The sequence below is a fragment of the Xyrauchen texanus genome, chromosome 40 (genome assembly GCF_025860055.1).
Source record: "Xyrauchen texanus isolate HMW12.3.18 chromosome 40, RBS_HiC_50CHRs, whole genome shotgun sequence".
In the NCBI taxonomy this organism is placed as follows: Eukaryota; Metazoa; Chordata; class Actinopteri; order Cypriniformes; family Catostomidae; genus Xyrauchen; species Xyrauchen texanus.
This window is the reverse complement of record NC_068315.1, coordinates 25,730,694-25,748,693: the sequence shown is the minus strand read 5'-3', so window position 1 is coordinate 25,748,693 and position 18,000 is coordinate 25,730,694. Positions and strand designations below refer to the sequence as shown.

The window sequence follows — 18,000 nt, the reverse complement described above, 5'->3', positions numbered from 1 at the left end:
TATTCCGTTTCACTTGGCAATACATCACATTATGGACATATAATGGGTTGTGAAGGCCAATTCATGTTGACTTTATTTAGTCATCCCTTATTGGAAGGTAGCACAAGCATAAATAGTCAAGACCAAGCATTGCAGAAGACATTGCTAAATGAAATTAGACTCCCAATTTAGGTTTTGCAATTTAAGAATTCTTGGTAGAGAGCTCAAGCCATATGATGCATGTAAAGCCACAGAGGTTTGTTTACTCTTTGCAACTAAATACATCGAGAACCTAACTTGAACCATGGGGACAGCCTGTTATTTAATTAAACTAGTGTTCCAGCAAATAGTGCATTATTGTGACAATGTGTTGGAAAGGATGTGCCGCAATAATTTCTCAAAATGTTCCTGATCTGACCAGTTCATTATTCACAGTGATTTGTCAATTTGTTTTGCTGTGTGTTTGTCATTTGTGAAATAATCTGATAATACTAATTGGTAAAATATATATATATATATATATATATATATATATATATATATATATATATATATATAAATTTTTGATTTGTGACCTGTGGTTTGCTACTATATGTAGTCCAATTTGTAAACTGCATGATGATAATGATCTTTACTCTGGTTATAAAAGGTCAATAATACAGTGAATTCTTCAAACTATTCTACCACACACATCTTTAACGGTATTGTGAACAACCAGAGTTGCCACTCCTTTAACTGTCATCTTACTATAGCCTACCTACACTGATCAGCCACAACATTAAAACCACTTGCCTAATATCATGTAGTTCCCCCTCATACCGCCAAAACGCTCTGACCCGTCGAGGTGTCCTTTGGTATCTGGCACCAAGGCGTTAGCAGCAGATCCTTTAAGTCCTGTAAGTTGCGAGGTGGGGCCTCCATGGATTGGACTTGTTGGTACAGCACATCCCATCCCAATCAGATTGAGATCTGGGGAATTTGGAGGCCAAGTAAACACCTTGAACTCTGTCATGTTCCTCAAACCATTTCTGAACAATTTTTGCAATGTGGTATGGTGCATTATCCTGGTGAATAAGGCAACTGCCATCAGGGAATACTGTTGCCATGAAGGGGTGTACATGGCAAAGTAACATCCACATGTTTCCCAGCAGAACATTTCCCAGTGCATCACACTGCCTCCGCTGGGCCTGCTGCCATCACTTCCCCAGGTTAATGACGCACACACACCCAGCCGTCCACGTGATCTAAAAGAAAATGTGATTCATCAGACCAAGCCAACTGCTTCCATTGCTCCATGGTCCAGTTCTGACGCTCAAGTGCTCATTGAGGGTGCTTTCGGCAGTGGACGGGGGTCAGCATCTGACCTGTCTGTGACTACGCAGCCCCATACTGTGTGCTCTGACACCTTTTAATCATTATGTTGTTTCAGCAGTTTGTGCTACAGTAGCTTTTCTTTGGGATCAGACCAGACGACTAGCCTTCACTCCACACATGCATCAATGAGCCTTGGGCACCCATGACCCAGTTGCCATTTCACCGGTTGTCCTTCCTTGGACCACTTTTAATAGGTACTAAACACTGCATATTGGGAACACCCCACAAGACCTACCGTTTTGAAAATGCTCTGACCCAGTTGTCTAGTCCTCAGAATTTGGCCCTTGTCAATGACTGTTCACTTGTTGCCTAATATATCCCACCCCTAACAGGTGCGATTGTAACGAGATAATAAATGCCATTCACTTCACCTCTCAGTGGTTTTAATGTTGTTTCTGATCAGTGTACATACTGTATGCTATCCAATGCATACAGTGCATTCCTGAAGCTTAACTGAACGGGCAAGGCAATACCAATGATTACCAGGGAACAAACATACTCCTCAACCCTGAATGCACTGTTAATTGCTTTGGATAAAAATTAAATGCTGCAAAACACAGAACATTTAGGATATACCAGAGGGCTGTAGAAAATTATTTTTAATTGACATTAATATTTAAATATTTTATTTACAAATCATTTAAGGAATTCAGACTGAATGCAAGCAGTAAAATGCAGTGCTATTTTAACTGCCTATAAGATGTGGGGGGAAATCCCATTTGTCACTTAACCATAGTGTTTTCCTAAACTGCCCATCATTTATCATTGAACTTTATTTTGAGACATGTATTGTTTTTATTTATTTATTTATTTAAATAAACCATTAGAAAAAGAACACAAGTGGAATGTAAACTGTGTTTTGAAGACTTAATATTTGCCATCAGTAATTCCAAAGGGGAACGAGTCACACGGCCGAGCAAGCTGAAAATTGTATCTGCATTACATTTGAGTGCTCTGTCAGTACCTGGCCAATAATCTCTTTAATATCATCAAATGATCCCCTGAGACACATGCTCCCCTTCACAGAGATGTTGTCTTTAGCTGTCTGTGGCCAGAATAAGCACAGCTCCAAAGATGCCCACATTCTGCCCAATGAGCTTCATCTGGTTCCAGAACTCCACACGACGGGTTCGGTGCCAATAGCCGATGTTGCCGTCAATGAATAGCACAACCAAAGGTAACAGAACTGCCAGGATCTGGGAGGCCACGTGCACATACCAGCCAGAAAGGTAGGCAAGTGCTAGAACTCCAAACACAACCACCAGTAGCTGGACAGTGATTTCTCCACCAGGAATGTGGTCCAGGTAGGCAAGCCTGTCTTCTTTACTATGCTGTAGCAAGTACGCCTGAAGGAGAAAGATAATGCAGACCTTAATGACTTCAATGTTAAGGATAGCGTACACTTTGTTTTTCTGTGTGCCATTACAGCTCGTTCACACTTTTATATATTATATAAGTATATTTTTGACTTTTTTTTGCCTTTGATAGTATAGTGGAGATGTACAGGAAATGACTGGGGAGAAGAGGGGGATCAGTACCACAAAGGAGCTTGATTCAGGACTCGAACAAGGGTCGCTGTATTCTTCAGCACTTTGTGTCAGAGCATTTACTCACAAAGCGACGGCTCTGACTAAAGTACTAAAGTTTTGATTACGAGTCCATACAGACGTGTACGACACATGCGCACTACGACTGCTTTGTGACACTCTTAGTATGGTCAACGCTGTGCAGACGGACCATGTGAACGGCATTTGCACATGCACCTGGTATTAACTGTTCTAAAAAGTGTGGATGCGTCAAATGCATCTGTTCAGGTCTAGAAAAACCTGGCTGTTGCCAATTGCAGCATGCGGAAAACCTTTATTTGGCATTTAAGGGGCATCACACTAGGTTTTACATGAAGTATACAAAATTAATTAGAACCACCGTGAGGTTTATTTTCTTAATTGAAGTTTAATAGTTTAAAAATTTGCTTAATTTAGTTTACATTTAAGTAGTGCTTAATTGTAATTTGTATTTTTGCAACCACTCAGCCGACAAGAAATTAAAGTAGCTAGATGGTTAGTTAGCTATAAGCTCGTTGTCATGGAGAGTAAAAGACGCATGTATGGATGTTGCTCTGATGTTTACCTTTCAATCTGCAACATTAATTACTGCACTAACAAACTATAGCTGTCTAACAGCAAACAGATGTGAAAACATGAGTGACATGGTTGTCAGGGACAGGGTTAACATTATATAGTTATATTGAAAAGGGGAAATTATGGGGTCATTGTTTATTAACTTTCCAGTATGTATTTCACAAACTAGTTAGCAACTTAAGGAGAAGACACCGCTTAACTCCACACTGTCTGCAGAGCCACCGTCAGCTCTGCTCTGTAAACAATGGAGTCGGAGCACACTCTGCTGGACAAACTACGTTTTGACACCAATTCAAACATTGTTTTCTGCATTATATGTTCATATCTGCGCATATCGATAAACATATATGATCATACAGATATAGCAGCTAAAGGCTAATATCGGCCAACCGATACATCAGTCGGGCACTAATATATATATATATATATATATATATATATATATATATATATATATACATACATACATACATATACACTCACCTAAAGGATTATTAGGAACACCATACCAATACTGTGTTTGACCCCCTTTCAGCCTTCAGAACTGCCTTAATTCTACGTGGCATTGATTCAACAAGGTGCTGAAAGCATTCTTTAGAAATGTTGGCCCATATTGATAGGATAGCATCTTGCAGTTGATGGAGATTTGTGGGATGCACATCCAGGGCACGAAGCTCCCGTTCCACCACATCCCAAAGATGCTCTATTGGGTTGAGATCTGGTGACTGTGGGGGCCATTTTAGTACAGTGAACTCATTGTCATGTTCAAGAAACCAATTTGAAATGATTCGAGCTTTGTGACATGGTGCATTATCCTGGTGGAAGTAGCCATCAGAGGATGGTACATGGTGGCCATAAAGGGATGGACATGGTCAGAAACAATGCTCAGGTAGGCCGTGGCATTTAAACGATGCCCAATTGGCACTGAGGCCTAAAGTGTGCCAAGAAAACATCCCCCACACCATTACACCACCACCACCAGCCTGCACAGTGGTAACAAGGCATGATGGATCCATGTTCTCATTCTGTTTACGCCAAATTCTGACTCTACCATCTGAATGTCTCAACAGAAATCGAGACTCATCAGACCAGGCAACATTTTTCCAGTCTTCAACTGTCCAATTTTGGTGAGCTCATGCAAATTGTAGCCTCTTTTTCCTATTTGTAGTGGAGATGAGTGGTACCCGGTGGGGTCTTCTGCTGTTGTAGCCCATCCGCCTGAAGGTTGTGCGTGTTGTGGCTTCACAAATGCTTTGCTGCATACCTCGGTTGTAGCGAGTGGTTATTTCAGGCAAAGTTGCTCTTCTATCAGCTTGAATCAGTTGGCCCATTCTCCTCTGACCTCTAGCATCAACAAGGCATTTTCAGCCCACAGGACTGCCGCATACTGGATGTTTTTCCTTTTCACACCATTCTTTGTAAACCCTAGAAATGGTTGTGCGTGAAAATCCCAGTAACTGAGCAGATTGTGAAATACTCAGACCAGCCCATCTGGCACCAACAACCATGCCACGCTCAAAATTGCTTAAATCACCTTTCTTTCCCATTCTGACATTCAGTTTGGAGTTCAGGAGATTGTCTTGACCAGGACCACACCCCTAAATGCATTGAAGCAACTGCCATGTGATTGGTTGATTAGATGATTGCATTAATGAGAAATTGAACAGGTGTTCCTAATAATCCTTTAGGTGAGTGTGTGTGTATATATATATATATATATATATATATATATATATACACACACACACACAGTACTGTGCAAAAGTTTTAGGCATTTGTGAAAAATGTTGCATGGTGAGGATGTCTTCAAAAATAATGCCATATAGTTTTCATTTATCAATTAACATCGTACAAAGAAAAAAAAAAGAAGCTAAATCTAGATTTGGTGTGACCACCTTTGCCTTTAAAACAGCACCAATTCTCCTAGGAACACCTGGACACCCGTTTTACTTGGTTGTTGGCAGATAGGATGTTCCAAGCTTCTTGGAGAATTCACCATGGTTCTTCTATTTATTTAGGCCGTTTCAATTGCTTCTGTCTCTTTATGTAATCTCAGACTGACCCGATGTTCAGTGGGGGGCTTTGTGGGGGTCATGACCTCTGTTGCAGGGCTCCCTGTTTTTCTATTCTAATCTTTTCTATTTGCAAAAGTAATGTTTGGGAGTCTAACATTTATATTTCCTATTGACACACTAAAGATGAAGATATAAATAACCATCTTAATACAAATGCTTTTGTGAAAGACTTTTGCACAGTTGTTGTATATTGTTTATATATATATTCACTGTAGAAATGTTCAAGATTGTATTCATTTCCATGACTTTTCCAGGGATGCAAATCATGATTCTATAATTCCCTTAAAGGGGTGAAGAGATTTTCACATGAGAAATAAGATTTTCCTTGATCTTACAACCTGAACTCAGAAGTTCTTTACTGCAAAAAGAGCATTTGTTGAAACCAAACTGCCAAAATGTTCTCTACTTCCTCCACATTGCGATGTCTCTCATTGCCATCTCACTGCTCAACGCTACTGGAGTAAACATTTGCATCTGACCACCTCCACAACAACACATCAATGCCTACTTTACCTTTTTATATCAGTAGCCCCGCCCAGTAGAGGTGAGCAGTGAGATGGCAATCATAATATTGGGCATTTACTATCAAGTCTTAAAGGAGAAGAGCACCAAAACTGAGGGTGGAAAATGATAATTTTTTACAAATATATGACTCTTTGTTGTGCAAAAAAACTTCACTAATATTATAAGTGAACCTCAAGGAACATGTTAAAATAATAAAAAAAAAGCATGCCATGACTTTCCAGAATTTCTTGAACTTGGGTCGACAAAGGGTATCTGCTATAAACATGCACACTTATCTCCTATACCAGCACCTAACGCTTCTGATAAAATGCAAAACTCACCATACATATCAAGTAGATGCCTATAAAGACCTGTCCAGTAGACTGCAGGGAGCGTGTGCGAGGTTTCTGTCTATAAACCTCTCCTGCTCCACTAGCCAACACCAGAAACCCTCCAACGATAGCCATTGCTCTGGAGTACATTCTCACCTGTGATGGTCACAAACAACAGCATAATTATCACATGAAGGTGAACAATGTGATCTTGACACAGCATTACTTGTTTGAATGATACCCTCAAAGCAACAAATGTCACAACAAAAAGTTTAATTTCAAACAATTAGACATTAAACCATGACCTGGGTGATTCAACAAACCTTCCTTTGACCTTTGAGAGATATAGCTGAAGTTGTGTAACACTACAGTACATTACAGACGGTTAATCCCTTGTGGACGTGATATGAAAAAAAAAAATGGAATTGCATAAGCATGCTGACACATGGTATAAAAACCTGCAGAACAGAAAACTGCTGTTTGTTTGAGCTACCCAATACGAGTTTGGGGCTACTTTTCCAAATGGAAAACAGGGAAACATGTATGAAAACAGTCATTATTTTAATAGTCATGGTGTCACTAGTGACAGGGAAAATATACACTTACATTTTTAAGACCCCATGAAATGAGCAGTTTAATTTCCTATTGAAACAGGAAGGTAGGGTGGGACTATTATTTAAAATTATTTCATGGGGTCTTTTTTTTTTAAATAACTTTGAACATAAATTACTTATTTTAAAAGGCCTATTAAAATTAATTTGTGTTGAAATGTTGGTGTTTTTCTCTCACCTCCCGTGAGAAAATTTCCATCCAAATTACCAATTTACCAAGGTCGTGTGGTCATTTAATTATCGTCCGAATCTCTGAGTTGATAATCCAAAAGCCGTTTTGGAAATCCTTTTTGACCACAGCTAAGTGCCGTAAATTTGCGCTGCGCATGGTAACAGCTCTGGCGGTAATGGACAGTTGTCTTATTTAGAATCACATAACACCCCCACCCCGGTCAACAACTTTGGGGTGTGTTAAAGCGGGTTTCGCACAGGGCGAAAATAGAACTCCATTTAAGGTTCAAGGTGAAGGTGTCTTGGATTACTTTGATTTAATCACTGTCGTCTTTGTTTCTTTAATACAAAGATATATATTACTGAACCTGCACAGTTGTATTCACAATGTGTAGAGCAAACTGCTCCGTGGAAATAAAGCTAAACTCTCATCACGAGATGATCGGAGATCATGAGCGGCATTCTCCTAGATTACAGTATTCTTCAAAATAGTTTGCCTGCAGTCGAATGAAACAAAGAAAAAGGTGTGATAACTCATTACATGCGCTTGCTCCACGAGAGAGTGCCCTGTTGCACGCCTCTGAACAAATAGAGAATCAGACACAAGCATGGCTTTTCTTTGGTCTGTTTGTCTACAATAAAGTGTGTTTCTTCAAAAAGACGCACTTGACTAATAGCATTTCTTGTCATGTGTGACTCCGAGACGTCTACAGGTCACCCATCTATTGTGGGTAGTTGAGCAAAATTACTCGTGCATGAAATACATTTGAACGAGTAGCTTGTGAACTTGGATTGAATTTTGCGGGTGGCAGGAGCTATATCACACCATGGCTGCACATAATAAAATAACGAACATTCGTAAAATCTCTTGTAGAAAATGCTCTTAACAGCTAAGATCAATAGTTATTGGGAAACGAGGCCCAGAACTCTATGCATGTACTTATCTAGGAGAAGCACTTTCATTGCACTCGTGAATAGCAGAGTGCACATATAAAATCAGATGTGCATCGTCAGCTTTTCTTTCGTCTGTTCTTCAAAATATAATCATGTTTCGTCAAATGCATGCCTTTGCTTAGGTTGCCTTCCTTAGTAGCTGGTACATCAGCAAAATACTCGGCATGAAACATCTGCATCTGGCGGGAGTTAATTTCAAACCTTGTTCACCAGGAGCAGTGTCATTGACACTTTCTGTTGGATAATGATCACTAGAAAGTTTTAAACAATCATGTGCTGGTGAATGGTGAGACACCCTGCGAGCCACTTGATTTTTAACAAAGAGCCACTTGTGGCTCGCGAGCCATCGGTTCCCGACCCCTGCCTTAATGAAAACCTGGTCCAGAATGCTCAGGACCTCAGACTGGGCTGAAGGTTCACCATCCAACAGGACAATGACCCTAAGCACACAGCCAAGACAATGCAAGTGTGGCTTAGGGACAACTCTGTGAATGTCCTTGAGTGGCCCAGCCAGAGCCCAGACTTTGAACCTAATCAAACATCTCTGAAGAGACCTGATAATGTCTGTCCACCGACGGTCCCCATCCAACCTGACAGAGCTTGAGAGGATCTGCAGAGAAGAATGGCAGAAAATACCACAAATCCAGGTGTGCAAAGCTTGTCACATCATACCCACAAGGACTTGAGGCTGTAATTGCTGCCAAAGGTTCTTCAACTAAGTACTGAGTTAAGGGTATGAATACTTATGTCAATGTGATTTTTCAGTTTTTTCTTAAATGATTGTTAACGAATTTATGCAGTATCTGTTTTTATACGTTATCACTTACTAAAACTTAACTAATGTTTTCCCCCCATTTCCTTTGAGTAAAACTGGCATATATAAATTTCCAGAAGTTCCACGCTTTACTCGAGTACACATCATAATAGAGGTCGACCAATAGATTTTGCAGATACGATAACTAAGGTGGTGGAAAAGTTAGACAAGCGATTAGATAGAATGTTTTCTTGAACAGCACAGACGTAGAGGCCAGAGAACAAATTACCTGCTGTTTTTTTGACAACCAAAAGCCCAATAAAAAATGCACACTGTGGAACTTTTAACACCTAACAAGCCTAAACTAAACATACCAGGGACTCTTATTTTGAAATGATGGAAACGTGGCTCAGTTACAATGCTCTATTTCAAAATTAAGCTTTTTATAGCCTGTATATTATTGTTTTTCACAATATATGAAGTTTAAGTCATGATGTATGTGCTCACGAGGGACGTTTCCATAGTCACATTTTCTTTGCACTCTCCATGCTTAATTATCATAACGGAATTATCAGAGGAACACGGAGGAATAAAAAAACAAACTATTGGCAATTATCGACATAGATGTTTGCCGATAACCGACAGTTCCAACTATTGGCACGATTAATCAGTAAAAAAGATATATCGGTCTACCTCTACATCCCAACACAGAAACTGATTGTGCGGAGCAGTGCACACTATTTTTTTTATTTTATTGTCCTGGGCAAAATAAACACGGGAGTGGATTTACTGTACGGACAATGGAGATGTGAGCGATGAGCCAGGTGTGGCAGGATAAGTCAAGCTGCCGTATCTCTTCGCATTGTCCGAAAACACTAACTCATTGTCAACTGAACCACTGTGAAAAGCGAAACGAGGAAAACTTTTAATTACAGCATATGATTTTATAGCATATTTACATATACTTGTATTAAAGATTTATACCTGCAAAATGTGTCTAACTCTATCCTTACAAAACTGAAAATGTATACATTTTTAAATAATAAACTATGACTAACCAACCTCTTGCAAGTTCTTTGAGACAAAGTATAAATTAAACCGATTTATGATTATGTTTTAATGTACCATGATTCACAGATAAATGTTTCACAGCCCTAATATATAGCACTTACTGTTGAAAAGAGCCACCTGACTCACAATGCTCCACTGTTTTTTTTAATTCAGGGTATTTAATCTAAAGACTCCTCAGCTCTCGAGGGATTACGGAATCGTAAAGTGTCCAGTTGACACTCACTTCAGAATCTCCCTGGAAATAGTAGATCATCCAGGTATGTCTTGCTTACTCTTTTATGAATACTCAGCATTCAGACATACTACTCCATTGGCATACAATATAGTAGGAATGTATGCATATTCAGAAACAGCTTCTAAGTTTTTCCTCAGCTGTTATTTTTATTAATTACCTACCTTTAACCAGTCATCATAATGGACCTGACCACCAACATAGGACACATATGTGCTCAGAGCCAAGTGAATGGCAGCAGCCATGGCAAACCATCTTCTCTTCACCCCAAATGACATGAAGCTGGCACACAACACTGCAGCTCCCATATCTATGTACAGGTATGGCACCTGGATATCTGGCTTCCTGAGAAAACCGAAAATCACCAGTTATTTTAGAGTCGAGCAATCTTTTTGAATACCAAAGTCTAACTTTGGTTAAAATAGCTCCCACATGCAATTTATGAAAACCAAAACTATTGAATTAGATTATAGGTTAATATAAGAATAATATATTTTATTATCAATCCAAATATGATCAATTATTATTTTATTTTTTTTAATTAATATTCAGAGAAGGAATATTAGCTCAATTTAAAGACCCAATGAAATTACTTAAAGTCCAGTTTCTTGTTGACATATTTCATCTTACAACAGCAAGTTGGAGCAGGACATATTAAGGGCTTGTCCTTTTTTCTTAAATAGCCAAATGACATGTTACATCCCAAACCGCACACTTCTTCACTATTCTACATCATTTTTGAAAATGCAACAAAAAGAAGTGTACTACGAGTACCCGCATAATGATGCACTTCTTTAACCGCCAAAATGGAGAGTGAAATGTTGGACACTTCATACACTCAGCGCTCACGGCTTCTTGTACGTACGAAATTGTAAATAATGACAAATGTAGCAACCTGCGAAACTTCAGTGAAGACAACACCTAACAAATGTAATTAGAATACTTTACCGTCACCCCACACTGTGCGAATATGTACATTGTTTGAGATACAAGTGTTGAACTGAGGTTAGCTAACGCGCTGATGCTAATGTCAACACATTGCCCGCTTTTGAAACGTCACTGCTATCAGTTGTTAAACGGCGAACGCTTCCGTGTAGTTAAAAGATAAATGTTCAATTTAAGATGATACATTTAGAAATTTCATATAGGGAGGGATGCACCGATCCGATAACGAAGATTCAGACGGATCGTGTATTGGTCCGATGAGCCCAATCCAAATCAGATACTGTGTGTTAGTCATGTTCATTACTGACAAGCTCCAAAATGATGATATAAAAGAACCATTAAAGTAGTTCATATGACTCATGCATTTTATTCAAAGCCACTTGAAAATGTGCAATAGCTCTGTGAATCACAACAGGCTGTGTTTAATAAGTAAATATATCAAATCAAATCAAATCACTTTATTGTCACACTACCATGTACACAAGTGCAACAGTAGGTGAAATTCTTGTGTGCAGGTCCGAGCAACCTAGCAGTCATGACAGTGACGAGACATATACCAATTACAGTAAACAACATACTTACACAACACAATTTATATATCAGATGTACACATACTTACACAACACAATAATTATATACAATGTACAGTAAACAATACACACAATATAGAATACACAATATACAATACAATAAGTAAAGAGTGTGTATATATATATATATAAGTAGTTGTGTTGAGGAGAATATGTTGACAGTCCAGTGTGAGATTATAGGTTAATAAAGTGCAGTGCAAATTACTGATCATGGGAGATCAATTGTTCAACAGTCTGACTGCTTGGGGGAAGAAGCTGTCATGTAGTCGGCTGGTGCGGGTCCTGATGCTACGATACCGCCTGCCTGATGGTAGCAGTGAGAACAGACCATGACTCGGGTGGCTGGAGTCTCTGATGATCCTCCGAGCTTTTTTCACACACCGCCTGGTATATATGTCCTGGAGGGAGGGAAGCTCACCTCCGATGATATTTCTGGCAGTTCGCACCACCCTTTGCAGGGCTTTGCAGTCGTGGGCGGTGCTATTGCCGTACCAGGCGGTGATGCAGCCAGTCAGGATGCTCTCTACGGTACTAGTGTAGAACCGTGTGAGGATGTGTTGGTTCATTCCAAACTTCCTCAGCTGTCTCAGGAAGAAGAGGCGCTGGTGAGCCTTCTTCACAACAGCCTCAGTGTGGACAGACCATGTGAGTTCCTCAGTAATGTGGACACCGAGGAACTTGAAACTGCTGACTCTCTCTACCGGTGCTCCATTAATGGTGATGGGGCTGTGTTCTCCGTCTTTCTTCCTGAAGTCCACCACAAGCTCCTTGGTGTTACTGACGTTGAGGGAGAGGTTGTGCTCCTGACACCAGCGTGTCAGAGTGTGCACCTCCTCTCTGTAGGCTCTTTCATCATTGTCAGTGATCAGACCTACCACCGTCGTATCATCAGCAAACTTAATGATGGCATTGGAGCTATGTGTTGCCACACAGTCATGCGTGTATAGGGAATACAGGAGTGGGCTGAGAACACAGCCCTGCGGGGCTCCAGTGTTGAGGGTCGGTGATGAGGAGGTGTTGCTGCCCATTCTAACCACCTGACGTCTGCCTGACAGGAAATCCAGGATCCAGCTGCACAGCGAGCTGTTTAAGCCCAGAGCCCGGAGTTTTTCATCAAGCTTGGAGGGCACTATGGTGTTGAATGCTGAGCTGTAGTCAACAAACAGCATTCTCTCATATGTGTTCCTTTTTTCCAGGTGGGAGAGAGCAGTGTGTAGTGTAGATGCAATGGCATCATCAGTGGAGCGGTTGTTGCGGTAGGCAAACTGCAATGGGTCCAAAGAGGTGGACAGAACAGAGCAGATGTAATCTCTGATTAACCTCTCAAAGCATTTGCTGATGATGGGGGTCAGAGCAACAGGACGCCAGTCATTTAAGCAAGTGATTGTGGCTTGCTTCGGTACAGGCACAATGGTTGATGTTTTGAAGTATGTGGGGACTACAGACAGGGAGAGGGACAGATCGAAAATGTCCGTAAAATCACCAGCCAGTTGATTCGCGCACGCTCTGATGACGCGGCCCGGAATGCCGTCTGAACTCGTGGCTTTACGGATGTTCACCCGTCGGAAGGATCGGGTTACATCCACAACAGAGACGGAGAGTGAACCAACCTCTGAAGCGTCAGCGCTGAATACTCTCTCGCGAGGCGGTGTTATTGTCCTCAAAGCGAGCATAAAATGTATTAAGTTCGGTCCGGGAGAGATGCAGCGGTGTTCACGGCGAGTCTTTATTCCGTTTGTAGTTACGTGATGATGTTAATTCCCTGCCACATACTTCTGGAGTCAGTGGTGTTGAACTGACCTTCAAGTTTGTGCCTGTACTGGCGTTTGGCTTCACTGATAGAGTTACGGAGGGCATAACTGGCTTGTTTACGCTCCTCCGTGTTAGAAGAATTAAAGCGGAGGTCCGCGCATTGAGTGCCGCTGAACATCGCCGTTAACCCATGGTTTCTGGTTGGGGTATATCCGTATTGTTTTGGTCGAACAACATCCTCTACGCACTTCCTGATGAAACACGCTGTCAGCGTAAACCTCGATGTCGTCATCAGAGGCGGACCGGAACATCTCCCAGTCCGCGTGATCAAAACAGTCTTGTAGCGCAGAGTCTGATTGGTCCGACCAGCACTGGATCGTTCTGAGGGTGGGTGCTTCCCGTTTAAGTTTCTGCCTGTAAGCGGGCAAAAGCAGAACGGAAGAGTGGTCCGATTTGCCAAATGGGGGGCGGGGGAGGGATTTGTAGCCATACCGGAAAGGAGAGTAACAATGATCTAAAACCCGGTCCCCTCGTGTGTTGAAGTTTATGTGTTGATGGTATTTTGGAGCGATTGTTTTGAAGTTGGCTTTGTTAAAGTCCCCGGCAACAATGAACGCAGCCTCAGGGTGCGCGGTTTCCTGCTCACTTATACACCCATACAGTTCCCGGAGTGCCCGGTCTGTGTCGGCTTGTGGGGGGATGTACACAGCTGTGATGATGACCGCTGTGAATTTCCTCAGTAGCCAGAATGGTCGACACAGAAGCATGAGATATTCCAGATCAGGAGAGCAGAAAGACTTGATGAAATGTATGTTCCTCTGATCACACCATGATTTGTTGATCATAAAACATACACCACCACCTCTGCTTTTGCCAGAGAGGTCTTTCGCTCTGTCCGCTCGGTGCACGGAGAAGCCCGTGATTTCAATGGCCGAGTCTGGAATCTCCGTAGACATCCAGGTTTCTGTAAGGCAGATAACACAGCAATCTCTCGTCTCTCGTTGGAAAGAGATCCGCGCTCTCAGCTCGCAGAGCTTGTTGTCCAGAGACTGAACATTTGCCAGTAGTATACTGGGTAGCGGGGGTCGATTTGCAGGACGTCTTACTCTGATGAGAACGCCGGCTCTTTTTCCCCTTTTCCTTCTGCGTTTCCGCGGCCGAGCAGCCCAGACAAAGGGCTCCGCCGGCGTGTTTGTAAACAGCGGTTCGGCGTTGAGGAATTTAAAGTCCGGTTTTCGATGTGTTATTGTAGAACCAATGTCCAAAAGCGTTTGTCTGTCGTAAACAATAAGGCAGACAACATCCAAGACAAAAAAACAAAGAACTGTAAACAAAACAAACAATAAACCGCAGTGTTGTATCGGAGCTCGCAACGCAGCAGCCATACTCGGCGCCATCTTGAGTCCGCCGAATCAAATGCACGTGCAGCTCCAGCACGTTATTGAATGGAGCTTCTCTGTTTACACACACTCGCCGCTATTTTTAGATTTCACATGGTGCACAATATTTGAACGCTTCTCATGAACAGCATCTCAGATGTAGATGCTCAATAGTTCGGTTCACTTATAATATGCATTTAGAATGATACTGGAGGTGCATTTTTACCAGAATTTGAATAAGAAGCAAATTCAACTACAGTGAACTTTCCTACAAACAGACACATACAGGACTTCCTGGAGAGTTCAGAATGTCAAAATAAAAGCGTGAGGGTTTAAAAGTTAAAAGGTGCACGATTGAGATATTACTATATGTTACTATTATAATATATAATTATTATCATTTGTTTCCAAATTATAATATTATTTAAGTTGAATGGGTTCCAAAAACTAACTGTGTAAATGAAAAGTGAGCTGATATTTTACAACGAAATTTAAAAAAAAAAAGAGATCTGAAATCTTTAAAGTCCAGGTACAAGTTGAATTGTATTATTTATTTATTTTTAAACGGCTTCTTTTCAACTGATGACTTATTCTGGAATTACTGTTAATTTTGCTGCTACATTATCCAGTATACTAGTTAATAATAAAGGGTTACCTAATAAGCTATACATTTCTATTGAAATAATGTGTAGTTTGAGGTTTGTTTCTTTACATATTAAAGGAGAACTCCCAATAAGCTCCACACAATAATGCAAAAATATTCGGAACTGATAATGTAAAAAACAACACTGGTATCGGCCGATACTGAGATTACCGATATCGGAATAGAAATAGTGGTATCAGTGCATCCCTAATTTCATACATTACATGGCTGAATGGATAGTGTATATTGCAAGTGCATTCTGCATAGTGCCTAACCGTGCGTTCAGACCAGAGGCGGCGAGAGCGTCAAAATTCACTTTCAAAAAATTCAGGCTGCCCTGACAACAACGCTATGGAAGATTCATGGATGCTCTGACGTAGTTGAGATAGGCGGCAACATTCGTTCAGAATTCTTGGTTGTGTGAACTACATTTAAAGAGGCCGCAAAACATCCAGACATGTCGAACGGTATCTTTTTGCAGACATATCACAAGTAGCGTATATCCTCAAATCTTTTAATATATTATTATATTATATAAACCATAATATCCACTTCATCAACTCATCTGGCACACCAACAATTTCAGACACCTTATTCCCAGTATAATTTTAAATTATTATTTATATCCCTGAAAGCAAAAAGGGACAGATCATATATCGCGGAAAACCCGCCACGGCAATAATCAGTATCTCCTCCATTTTGTCTTCGGAACTATTGTTTGGTGGGAACCAAAGTTTACATGGTTGTGTTCTCTAGACTTCGCTAGAGCGGAGCACTTCTATATTCCAATAGGTTGCCATCGAACCGCATCAAAGCTCATTACCATAATGTGTCCTGTACTTGAACTTTCCTCTGACGCCCACACTGCCCAAGATGTGCCGTTTTTCGCCACCGAGATACGCTGGCTGCCATAGAAAACAAACTAATTCCTGTCGATTTGACGCCTCTGATCTGAACGCACTAGAAGTCTTCATTTTATGTCATGGCCGTGAATAATGATTTGCTACTTTCTACTGCTCCTCATTGACTGTTGGTACTAGGGGCGGGCATTCTCATTCAAGAGAGAATTTTATTGGTCAAAAAACTGACACACCCTTTAGTGCAAGATGAGTCATCAATGTTTTTGATGACTCGTCAGGAAAATAGAATATGGTTTAAACATCGAAAATTTGCTAAAAGTTAATTTTGTCAAATTATATAGAAGGCCACAAAGCTAACAGATGATTAGCAGTATGCGCACATCCAAACATTAAGGCAGGTGCATGATCAAAAATGGACACAATTCAAAACACACGAAGTGAAAAGCTAACAACCAAAATAATCCATCATAAATTTCATGGGGTCTTTAAAATATCACTTTAAATGGCATCATATGGGTCTCTGTCATTCCTTGAATGGCATTAAAAGCAGTGAAAAACTATTGAAATATTCGCTCTACGCATGATGATGTTTTAACACGTTAGCATCTCACAAATCCAAATATAGCACAAACCCTTTAATTATGAATATGATCCTTCTCCCAAACTACTGCATTATCATGTGTAAATAGACTCGATCATTCTGAGTCGTTCATTGGGCTTTCCTCTAACTTGCACTTACCTTTTCACATCTGCCCGCTCCGCAAACAGCATCAGCATACTGAAACAGTTCCAGAACCCGAATCGGGTTAGAATAAAGGCTCCAAACTGAGAGAGAAATCTCAAGGCTTTTTTGCGGGTTGCAGCAGCCATGGCTCTGGATGGCGGAAGTATAGTCTCTTTTTAGGACCCTTGGTTAGCAAAGAAGAACTCTTGCGGCAACCAACCAAAACTATTTCCTTTATGAGACGCAAATTCTTCCACCAGGGGGCGCTTGGAGGCTCAAAGAAACGAATCATGTATTGAGCCGCATTCAAATCTCAATGTTTTTATGTTGTTGTCTTAAATCAAAACGTATAATTATATAAATATTATCATTAAAATTAATGTAAATTACGTTGTTTCAAACAGACAATATTAAATGTGCTCCAGGAATCTCTATATAAAAGTGCCTTATCCAGCGATCAAAAACGACTATGATTGGTCCATCCTTATAAGCGCTGAGAAATTTAACAGGTAACACAAGACAATGCCGTCAGCGCAATGCAGTTTGGCCTGGATTATACATTTACACAAGAATAATAACTCTGAGAAACCATTGAAATTAAGAAGACAGTGAAAATTTTAAATAGGAGTATTATTTTGTATTATTATTTCGTTCCTGACCAATTAGAATCAACGCTGTGCCTACAGTCATTCTACACGCTGATTCTATTTCTATGGACAAACCATTGACAATGCTGTAGTGCCACCTGGTGTTCAATAGCGAAAAGTGCAACAACAGAGCACATTGAAATTCATACGTGATCTAATGAGATTATCTACAATTAATACTCGATTAAACTATTAACCAACACCAAATACATTGCAAATGTATTTATTTCAATAATTATAGAAATGTTGATTTATAAGATTT

General features: G+C 40.5%; 1 protein-coding gene across 1 annotated transcript; it reads right to left on the bottom strand.

The window, feature by feature from the left end:
* Positions 1–1,160: 1,160 nt before the first annotated feature.
* On the bottom strand, positions 1,161–17,264 carry LOC127633790 (transmembrane protein 101-like). The gene is made up of 4 exons (XM_052113105.1): positions 17,107–17,264; positions 10,363–10,543; positions 6,415–6,561; positions 1,161–2,699 (listed from the first exon to the last, which is right to left on the bottom strand). The coding sequence occupies exons 1-4, from the start codon at positions 17,235–17,237 to the stop codon at positions 2,391–2,393; spliced, it is 768 nt and encodes a 255-aa protein (XP_051969065.1). The 5' UTR covers positions 17,238–17,264; the 3' UTR covers positions 1,161–2,390.
* Between the last annotated feature and the right edge of the window lie 736 nt (positions 17,265–18,000).

Coding starts and splice junctions, on each gene's coding strand:
- LOC127633790 (XM_052113105.1), bottom strand. CDS start 17,237: ATGGCTGCTGCAACCCGCAAAAAAGCCTTGAGATTTCTCTCTCAGTTT. Junction 10,544..17,106: donor GAGCGGGCAGATGTGAAAAG/GTAAGTGCAAGT, acceptor CGGTTTTCTCAG/GAAGCCAGATATCCAGGTGC. Junction 2,700..6,414: donor GCATCTACTTGATATGTATG/GTGAGTTTTGCA, acceptor TTTCTCCTTCAG/GCGTACTTGCTACAGCATAG.